At 45.7% G+C, this 10349-nt stretch overlaps 1 protein-coding gene across 1 annotated transcript; it reads left to right on the top strand.

Moving 5' to 3' along the window:
- The first annotated feature begins 812 nt into the window (after window positions 1-812).
- Window positions 813-4726, top strand: LOC139355612 (presequence protease, mitochondrial-like). The gene is made up of 6 exons (XM_071067444.1): window positions 813-932; window positions 1917-2032; window positions 2649-2800; window positions 3511-3625; window positions 3704-3800; window positions 4618-4726. The coding sequence occupies exons 1-6, from the start codon at window positions 813-815 to the stop codon at window positions 4627-4629; spliced, it is 612 nt and encodes a 203-aa protein (XP_070923545.1). The 3' UTR covers window positions 4630-4726.
- The last annotated feature ends 5623 nt before the right edge of the window (window positions 4727-10349 follow it).

Here is a 10349-nt window from a genome sequence, read left to right as displayed (position 1 = left end):
GCTGGAGTGCGGTGGTGTGATCTTGGCTCACTGCAGCCTCGAACTCCTGGGCTCAAGCGATCCTCTCACCTCAGTCTCCCAAGCAACTGGGACAAGGTGCCACCACGCCTGGCTCATTTTGTGTGTGTGTGTGTAGGGGTAGGTGTAGGTGGAAACTTTGTTGTCTAGGCTGGTCTCAAACTCCTGAGTTCAAGCAATCCTCTTGTCTTATGTATTAGTCTAATCTCACACTGCTATGAAGAAATACCTAAGACTGGGTAATTTATAATGAATGAGCCAAAAAGGAAGGAAGTTTAATTGACTCACAGTTCTGCATGGCTGGGGAAGCCTCAGGAAACTTACAATCATGGTGGAAGGCACCTCTTCACAGGGTGGTATGGAAGAGAATGACAAGTGAAGGGGGAAGCCCCTTATAAAACCATCAGATCTCGTGAGAACATACTCACTGTCATGAGAATAACACGGGGGAACCGCCCTCATGATGCAATTACCTCCTACCAGGTCCCTCCCACAACATGTGGGGATTATGGGAACTACAATTCAAGATGAGATTTGGGTGGGGACGAGGCCAAACCATATCACCTTGGCCTTCCAAAGTGCTGGGATTAAAGGTATGAGCCACTGTGTCCAGCCATAGAAACTTACGATAAGTCATGTTTCTTGTTTGAGAAATAGCTACCATGAGCGCTATTATTATTAAAGCTATATATTATTAGAAAGCAGACATCTCACTGTATCTGCTGATTTTAAATGCATTGATCATCTGATACAAAGTACGGTAAGCTTGGAAACAAGTAATTTAACAGCGGTAGATGATGCAGGTCGTAGTGGGCCGCTTTATGCATGACTGTTGGATGGCAGGCTCCCTAGATTGGGCTGAGGAGACCCAAGGTCTCACCTCTGCCAGTGACTTGCTGTGTGCGCTTGGCCAGGTGACTCATGGCACCTGGACGGAGGGAGTGGCAAGTGGCGTGGTGATCACAGGGACGTGGTATGTGATTGAGGGAGAGGGCCGGCTGGCATGACTGGAAGAGAAGACAGTTTCTTTCATACCAAAGAGTATGGACACTTACCAGGAGGCTTGCCTAAGGTAGGAGAAGATCTTCCACCCTGCCGCAGGAGTGGGGAGTCTTTCATCTTTTTGGGGGGCATTTCTATCCTCCCAGCCCCTCCAGCTGTTCTGGAAGCCCCAGCTTTGTGCTTACAGCTATCACCGAGAATCCATCCCAAACTAGGAGAAGCAAAGACTGATCCTGGAGCCTCTCCCCGCTGTCGCCGGCTAGCCCACTCCAGCATTGCCCCTCCTGCAGACCCGTGCTTCGCACTACAGGAGATTATATGCACAGAAACAGGAGGCACACAGCCGATGTTGGAAGGGGTGCTGTGTTACTGAGGTGCAGTACACAAAAGCAGGAGGCACTCAGCAGGCGTTGGAAAGGGTGCTGTGTTACTTAGGACTTAGGTGCAGCACAGTACCGTGGGAAGGGCAGACACCAGGGCGAATCCTGGCTCTGATTCGGGCAGCTTGCTTCATCACCCTGAGCCTCAGTTTTTTCATCTGTAAATGAGGATGAGAATACCTCCGTCACAGGATTCTATGTGACATGATTAGAAAATGCCTAGCCAAAAAAGAATAAAAAATTTAAAAAATAAAAAAATGGAAAATACCTAGCCAGTAATAAGCACTCAAAAATATACATATATACACACACATTCTCATCTGCCTTTTTTAGGTCTTACTTTCCTTGTTTGTAGGATAAGGGACTTGGACAGGATGGTTCTATTCTCTCCAGCTCTGAAATACTGGCTTCCCGGCATCATCTAATTTCAGGCAGAAAAGCCAGTTTTCTCAGTGTGTCGAAGATCACCATTTCACAGGCTATTTTGTCTACGTTTAACTGCTCGTGTTTTTCCAGTTAACTCAGGTGACATGTGTTCCCGAGTTGTTCCTGACGGCCATGAAGCTCAGCCACGATGACAGAGGAGCCAGGTATTTACACCTGGCCAGAGAAGACACGAATAATCTGTTCAGGTACGTCGTGCATTGTAAGAACATGGTCTTGAATGTTTTATTTAAATCAAGGATGTCCAATCTTTTGGCTTCCCTGTGCCACAACTGTCTTAGGCCACACACTAAATACACTAACACTAAGGACAGTTGATGAGCTAAAAAAAAATAAATAGAGGACCTCAATGTTTTAAGAAAGTGTAGGGATTGTGTTGGGATGCATTCCAAGCCATCCTGAGCATGCGGACTGCAGGCTGTGGGTTAGACAAGCTTGGTTTAAAGCACTGACTGTATGTTACGTGGTTTAAATATCATCTCACTAGTATTTTTATTGACAGAGCATCTTGAAAAATAAGGAAAAGCTTACACGGACTTACAATCTCATCAAAATACAATGTTATAGTCAGAATCAATGATTTACATTAGAGTTGGGAGACCCTGTGTTGGAGGATTGTGGTGTCAGAATGATAATTTCTAGTAGCCTGAGGTGATGATGCATCTGGGAACTGTGTCCGCAGCACTAAGATGAACGTTTTGTATTCTAGTCATTCTCCTTCCCTAGCGTTCTGTTCCTCCCCGTCCCTGGCCTTCTGTTCCTTATTCCTCCCCCTTCCCTGGCGTGCCGTTCCTTCTTCCCTAGCGTGCAGTTCGGCACCACTCCCATGGACAGTACCGGTGTTCCTCACATTCTTGAGCATACCATCCTTTGTGGGTCTCGGAAATATCCGTGCAGAGACCCTTTCTTCAAAATGTTGAACCGGTCCCTCTCCACGTTCATGAACGCCTTCACAGGTAAGACCAGCATCCTGAACGGAAAACCATGTTTGCGTTTGCCAGGCACACCCACTGGAATTCAGTTAGTTTCTGAGAAGAGATGACAGGAGTGGGCAATTAATGTTCTAGAAAAAATTTTACCTCTCTCTACTTGAAGGACGTTAGAAATTTCATTCTTCAGGAAAGCCACATGGTAGCGAGATTATAAAAACCAGCATTTGAATAAAAGGTACGTGAACTTTTCCCAGAAAGGTTCAAAACAGTTTTCTCTTGGGGATATCCTTACAATGCCAGGCCTCCAGAGTTACCACTAACATTGATGTTTGACTTTTAGTAAGACTGACGCTAGTGAATAGGGTGACGATGAACAGTGCACTCTGTGAAGGAGTGACATCGAAGAGCAAGTTAAATCCATGCTCTTACAGAATGAGGTCATCTTTGTAGACGTGTGAAAGTCTCTGGAGACACTTGAGAGAGTTTAGATGTTCGCTGAAGAAAGCCCTGGTGCCCATCGAGTGCAGATCCTGAGACCGGATGGGAAAGCCGGCACTCAGGGTGATGAGCTGGGACAGCTGCTGAGGTTGGGGGCCAGAGCATGGAGCCACTGCTCCATCTCAAGAATAGCTACAACTTACTATCCTAGGACAAAGGGGAAATGAGGCTTGAGATTCAATAATTTTAGTAGAAAACTGTTAAATTTTACAATTTCACTTTTCCTTTGTACCCAGCTAGTGATTATACTCTGGATCCATTTTCCACACAAAATCCCAAGGACTTTCAGAATCTCCTCTCAGTGTATTTGGATGCCACCTTTTTCCCAGGTTTACGTGAGCTGGATTTCTGGTATGTCATGAGTGATTAACTAGTTGATACAGACTTCAGTATTTGAGTTACTGTCAGCTTATAATTATTTGTCCTCAGGCAGGAAGGATGGCGGCTGGAACATGAGAATTCCAGCGACCCCCAGATGCCCTTGGTCTTTAAAGGAGTCATCTTTAATGAGATGAAGGCAGGGTTTGTAAGTTTTCTTTTTTATGTTGTGTTCAGCTTACCTTACCCATGAACCGTACCATGATATAGACACATCTGAAAGATGGTTGATTTTTCTTCAATATTCTCATTATAGGTGACATGTTCTTGGATTAGCTGGGGTCAGTGCTGTGAGCAGAAGCCAGGGGGTAGCAGGGCCAGGCTGCTGTTCTTCGCAGCAGGTCTCAGACCATGTCTGACGACCCCCGCGTATGATCTGCAGTGAGACAGAAGCTATTTTCATACCACTATCAACACATTGTCCTTTTCACTCATTCTTGCCCAAGTACATGGTGTACTTTCTAGAGGCTGTGTGGTGAGGTGTGTGACACACAGTAAGCTGGATACAGAGCAGATGGGGGAGTCCAGCTTCACCTCTGAGCCAGACACTACACACAGGTACCTACACAGGCAAAAAAAAGCCCACATAATCAAAAGCTGTTTGGGTCCTCGTTAAAACCCATTTTTGCCTAGTGTTCCATTATTGCAATCCTAAGCTTGTGGGAGTTGTTTATATCCTACAGCTCAAGGTCATTGCCAAAGTCTGATTTTTACAAAAAAAAAATTGCAACCTCAGGAATAAATGGGTTAATTTTTCAGAGTGTAAAGGAATCTTGAAACCATTTTGGATTAAGAGCTGCTGTCCTGGGCCAGTGTCTTCATGTCCCCTTGTGACTTTGACAACCTGCCTGTGCTGGTGTCCCTGAGGCTCATGGGTGGCCTGCTCTCTGATTTCCGTAGCCCCCCTCAGCTGGTGAACTATTTCTTACCTTTTCATTCTCAATTTGGTGGTCTTTTCTTCCAAGGAGTCTTCTTGAAACTCAAGTTGGGGTGACAGCTTCTCCCCACTTCCCTCGTGGCTGGAAGGCAGACCTGGTGATCCCTCCGATTTACAGCCCTCAGCTATGCGTTTGTTGCAACACACATCAAGAAGTCCATTGTTCTCAATCCTTGAGTCCTGTGCGTGGGTGATGAGTGATTGAATACAGTGTTAAGCAATGCCTGCAGTTGTGTCTTTTTTTGTTTGTTTGTTTTTTTACCATTAGAAGAGTTTTATTTGCAAAGTATTACAGGCATATGCACCAGAATGTGATCAATTGGCTATATTATAAGTAATGTAGCATGTGTGTATTATTTTATATATACATATTCTTATTTATTTACTTCACATTTCAAGACAGACAATGAGAGGATATTCTCCCAGCACCTTCAAAACAGAGTTCTTCCCCACCACATGTACTCAGTGGTCTCTGGGGGTGACCCACTGTGCATCCTGGAGCTTACGTGGGAGCAGCTTAAGCAATTTCATGCCACTCACGATCACCCAAGCAATGCTAGGTAATATTTTGTTGGAAATTTTGATGGTGGATTGTGAAAAGTTGACTTGTTTGTGTTCTTACATTTTCATGACATGGCTTCTCTCACATTTAGCGATGCTTAAGAAATATCTAAGTGTAGGTAAGATTCTTGGCCTAAGTTTGCCTATCTTACTTGGACATTGATTTTGGACATTTACAATGATAGTCTTCAGTGGGCTCAGCATGGTGGTTACAAACACGGTGTTTAGAAAACCCCAGAGAAGGGTCCTGGCCCCCAGCTTCTTGCCTCACTTCCAGCTTTGTTGCATGGAGAGTGGGGGTGCATGGATGGTGCCCACTCCGACACAGGGTGTGTGAAGCTTCGAGCCTGTCCTTGGCACGGGGAAGTGCTCTTCCGATAGTGGATGCAGTCACAGAACCTTAATCACATCCTCACTTTCTGATACATCGCTTGTTTCTTATGTCACTAATATAAGGTCATTATCATAATAATATAGTTATATGTATTATATAAAATACTAATAATTTCCACATAAATGCTAATGTAAAAACATATTTCCAAGATTATTTTACGTAAAAAGAATTATGAAAACTTTCAAGCATACAGAAAAGTAGACTAGGATAATGAGCCCCTAAACACTTATCACATAATAGATATCCTTTTCCTTGTGAAGTTTTTGGAAGTAAATTATGAACGTCATCATTTACCTCTAAATATTTGAATTTGTGACCCTAAAACATGAGGATTCTTTCTTATATGAGCTAATGCCATTTTCAGTTTTAATAGAATAAAACATACTTTCTTAAAACTGCCTATTTCTTATTCCATATTCAAATTTTCTAGTTGGCCTCAAAGTGTTTGTGGCACAGGGTCCCACAGATCACAGCTGGTCAGCCCGGGTCTCTCCCGAACCCCCTCTCGGACGGCAGAGGAGTGTGCAGGCCGGGTTTCCTCCGGGCGCTCTCACTTTCCAGGTGTCCTGGCTGCTCCTGTGTGGTGTTGAGTGCCATGTTCCTGTGTTTCCTGAGAACTGGAACTTAGATCCAAAGACTTAGTTTGAGTCAGGCTGCACCTTTTGAAGCAGAGTCCCTCGTGGGGAGCTCTGCATAGATGGCCACATCCTACCTTCCAGTGAGGCCTGCTTGCCTCCACTGGGGGTCTCACGCCAGCGGGGTGCATGCTGAGAGTCGGCCACTGTCTTGTGAAGATCTGCTTTCTCCCTTCAGCCACGGAGCAGCTGGTGCACTTGAGTTTCTGGTGTCCTGTGATAATGAGTTTCTCATCAACCTATTAATGGTTTTCATGTTCATTGAGGATTATTGCCTGAATCATTTATTAGAGTTTGTGAAGTTTTCAAATTCTGTAATTCTTCATTCGTTTGCTGGACTTCTTCAAAGAAGAGCTCCACATCAGCTGGGGCTGTCGGGTTATCTTGAAATATGGTTCTGTGGAAAAGGTAGGGGCGGCTGCACTCCCTGGGAAGTCCAGTTTGAGGAGGAGTTAGGGTGGTGCAGGAACTACCTCTAATGATGACAGAAGAGGCTGTCTTTTTTTTTTTTTTTTTTTTTTTTTTTTTTTAAAGACAGGGTCTGGTTCTGTCCCCAAGGCTGGAGTACAGTGGCATGGTCTTAGCTTACTGTAGCCTCAGCCTCCTGGGCCACCTCAGCCTCCTGAGTAGCTGGGACTACAGGTGTGCACCACCATGCCCAGCTAGTGATTCTATTTTTTTGTAAAGACAGAGTTTCACCATGGTACCCAGGCTGGTCTCGATCTCCTGAGTTCAAACAATCTGCCCACCTTGACCTCCCAAAGTGCTAGGATTACAGGTGTAAGCCACTGCGCCCAACATGGGGAAGAGAGTTTTTTCTTTTCTTCCTCCCCCCCCCCCCAGTCTTTTGTTTTGTTTTTTAGTACCCCTGTGACCTCACAGAAATATTTCTGTATATGTACATATTTGAGACTATGTGATCAGATGGAATTTAGTTTTATGCCCACATTTGCCCCAGCTGTTGGCCCGTTTTGGTCTCACTTCTTTGGTTTCTACGCCCCCACTCCCACCTCCCTAAAGCATGCACAGCCAGGCCCTCCCTGCTCCAGAGGCTCAACTGTCTGTTTCCCAGGGAGCTCTGATTTCTGTGGCTAGTGGGGAAGGGCCTTTGGAGAGTAGCATCTGGACACTAGGGGTGGTGATTGCTTCTGGATTCTCTCAACCGCGAGAGTGTAAAGTTTGTTTCTAATTTCTAGAATGAGACATTTCTGAAGGTTCTTTAAGATACCAGTTCCCCAAACCTTAACCATAGCTCAGGCAACATAGTAAAGAAAAAGATAAATTCTGTCATTGTAACCTTTTTCCTCTGGTTGAATAAATGTTATCTTTATTAACATGTATAACATTGAACTTGTTGCCAAAAATGGAGTTTTGTGAAATTGTCAGTTGGATGACTCTATTACTGTACTAGGGTTATAAAGTATTTTAACAAATACCTCATTTGGTTTTTGTCACATCTCTAGATGAAGTTTAAAATGAAAGATCAATGTTTGGCTAGGTGTGGTGGCTCATCCTTGCAAATCCAAGCACTTTGGGAGACCAAGATGGGAGGATTGCTTGAGGCCAGGAGTTTGAGACCAGCATGGGTACCAGTGAGAACCCATCTGTAAAACTTAAAAATTATCCCACTGGGCGTGGTAGTTCATGCCTGTAATTTCAACACTTTGAGAGGCCGAGGTGGGGAGATCACCTGAGGTTAGGAGTTCAAGACCAGCTTAACCAACATGGTGAAACTCTATCTCTACTAAAAATACAAAAATTAGCCGGGCTTGGTGGCAGACGCCTGCAGTCCCAGCTACTCAGGAGGCTGAGGCAGGAGAATGGCGTGAACCCGGGAGGAGGAGCTGGCAGTGAGCGGAGACTGCACCACCCGCACTGCAGCCTGGGTGACACAGCGAGACACCGTCTCAAAAACAAAAACAAAAACAAACAAACAAAAAAAGGCTGGACATGATACACAAGGTGACCCCAGGAGACTCCTGTGCAGAGTAAAAATGAACCGCAGCACTAAACTCAGTCCCTGAAGTCCCTGCGGGATTCTCCCCACCTCCCACCCCTGGGTCCACCTGCACCCACCCAGAAAGAACAGTGACATGACCCCACAGCAGGAGATCACTAGCGGTGGCCGCCGCACCCCAGGTAGCTGGGCCACCCCCAGGGTTTCACAGGTGGAGAGGGAGCCTGGGAACTTGCATTTCTAGCAATTTCCAGGTGACAGGGCACCACACTTAAAAATACACAACACTAGGTCCTGAAAGGACTTCTATTCACTTGCACGTTGGTGGGATGGAGCCCTACATTGCGAAGGGCTTTTCTTCACGTGTCGTCCTTGAGCTCAGGGGCTGGCAGACAGGAAGCCCGCAGAGCTCCTGACACCTCCCTGGAGGGATGAGAAAGTTGAGGCTCTGAGGGGGATAAACTGATTACTGGAATGTAACGACCTTAGTGAAGTGGTGAAGCTGCAGTGTAAACCCTAGTCTTATTTCATTTTAACTTTCAAGACTTCCTGATTTCCTCTATTACAATGCCTGTGCCTTAGAGTCACCAATGGGAACTTGAAGGAAAATAATGCCTGCTGAGGCCAGATGCTCACTTCATTGCCTGGGGGTGGAGCCTGTGTGGTTCTAAGCCCTCCCTCTGAACTTCTGAATGGTGAGGACAGCAAATCAGCTGCCTCCTGCTGGGCCCTGCAGGGTGAAACCTGAGGAAGCCCCAGGAACATTCAGTGAGGGGTTAGGTTGGAGGAGAACATGGTTGGATGAAAAGTAAGAAGGAAATGCACCAGCATTTACTGGCAGGCTCTGTCACCCACAGGACAGGGAGGAAGACATGCACACCTGCAGTACGGGCTTTCACAGCCTGGCAATGAGTGCTTTCAGCCTCACAGGTAAACGACACCTGTTTCACCATCTCCTTAGGGCTCTCTAGGGCCCCAGCACACAGCTATTTGGGACAAAGGGCAGTTTCAGTGTCTTTCACTCCACACTCAAGCTACAGATTGTCCTTATAGCTCAGGTATCCTGGGGATAATCCATCTCGTTTCGTTTTGGTTTTGGGAGCCCAACCCAAGAACCGAATAACTTTCCTAAGGATTTCCAGGAGAAAACATCTTCCCACCAAAGAAGAACATTACCATTTGGAAAAACACCTCTTCGTCATTTGCAAAAACCCCAGTTTTCAGGGAAGTGATAATCTTGTCATGAGAACCAAAGATAAAGTTGGAGATAACGCGGGAGTGGTTACATAGGAAATACGTGGTCATTACTCTGACCAATTATTAAATCACTTTCTTCACATGACACACTTTTTAACACCTTCTTACTAAACCACAGTGCGGGTAAGACAGTCACAAGACCGCTTCTTCCTTGAGTCAGAGTCATCCCCGGCCCACACCAGGGCCAGCAAGAATGACTGAGGTCACCCTTATTTCCTGGCTACTTGGAGGAGCTGGATTTCCCATTTTACAAATCTCAGTTTCCTGGGATTCTGCTCTGATAAAATCTAAACTGTATTTAAAAAAAAAAAAAAAGGAAGGAATAGGCTGGCCGCGATGGCTCATGCCTGTAATCCCAGGGCTTTGGGAGGCCAAGGCAGGAAGATCACGAGGTCAGGAGATTGAGACCATCCTGGCTAACAGGGTGAAATTCTTCTCTACTAAAAATACAAAGAAAATTGAGCCGGGCGTGGTGGCATGCGCCTGTAGTCCCAGCTACTTGGGAGGCTTAGGCAAGAGAATCGCTTGAAGCCGGGAGGCGGAGGTTACAGTGAGCCGAGATTCCGCCACTGCACTCCAGCCTGGGTAACAGAGCGAGATTCCGTCTCAAAAAAAAAAAAAAAAAGTCAGAATAGATGAAATCTAATGAAATAATCTAATTCTATCCTTTTACCTCCTCCGTTGTCTGGAGTACTAAAGCTCCCTGCCTCGCCCTCTCTCACGGCACTGAACTGCTTTTCCTGAATTTTCCCACACTGCTGATCACTCACTTGTTAATTTTGATGCATACATTCGTTTTGAGAAATAAAGTCAGTTTGCCGACTGCTGCCACTGGTTTGTCAGAAAATGAGTTTGCACTGCGCTGATCTCACTCCTGCTGCCAAAGCTCCTTCTAGGGGTCTCTCCTTTGACAATGTAGGGATTAGGTAGGCATGGGGAGGTGGGATACCAAGGGG

The sequence above is a fragment of the Macaca nemestrina genome, chromosome 8, assembly GCF_043159975.1.
Source record: "Macaca nemestrina isolate mMacNem1 chromosome 8, mMacNem.hap1, whole genome shotgun sequence".
NCBI lineage: Eukaryota > Metazoa > Chordata > Mammalia > Primates > Cercopithecidae > Macaca > Macaca nemestrina.
Note: the sequence above shows the minus strand (reverse complement) of the source record. Positions and strands in the feature narration are given on the sequence as shown.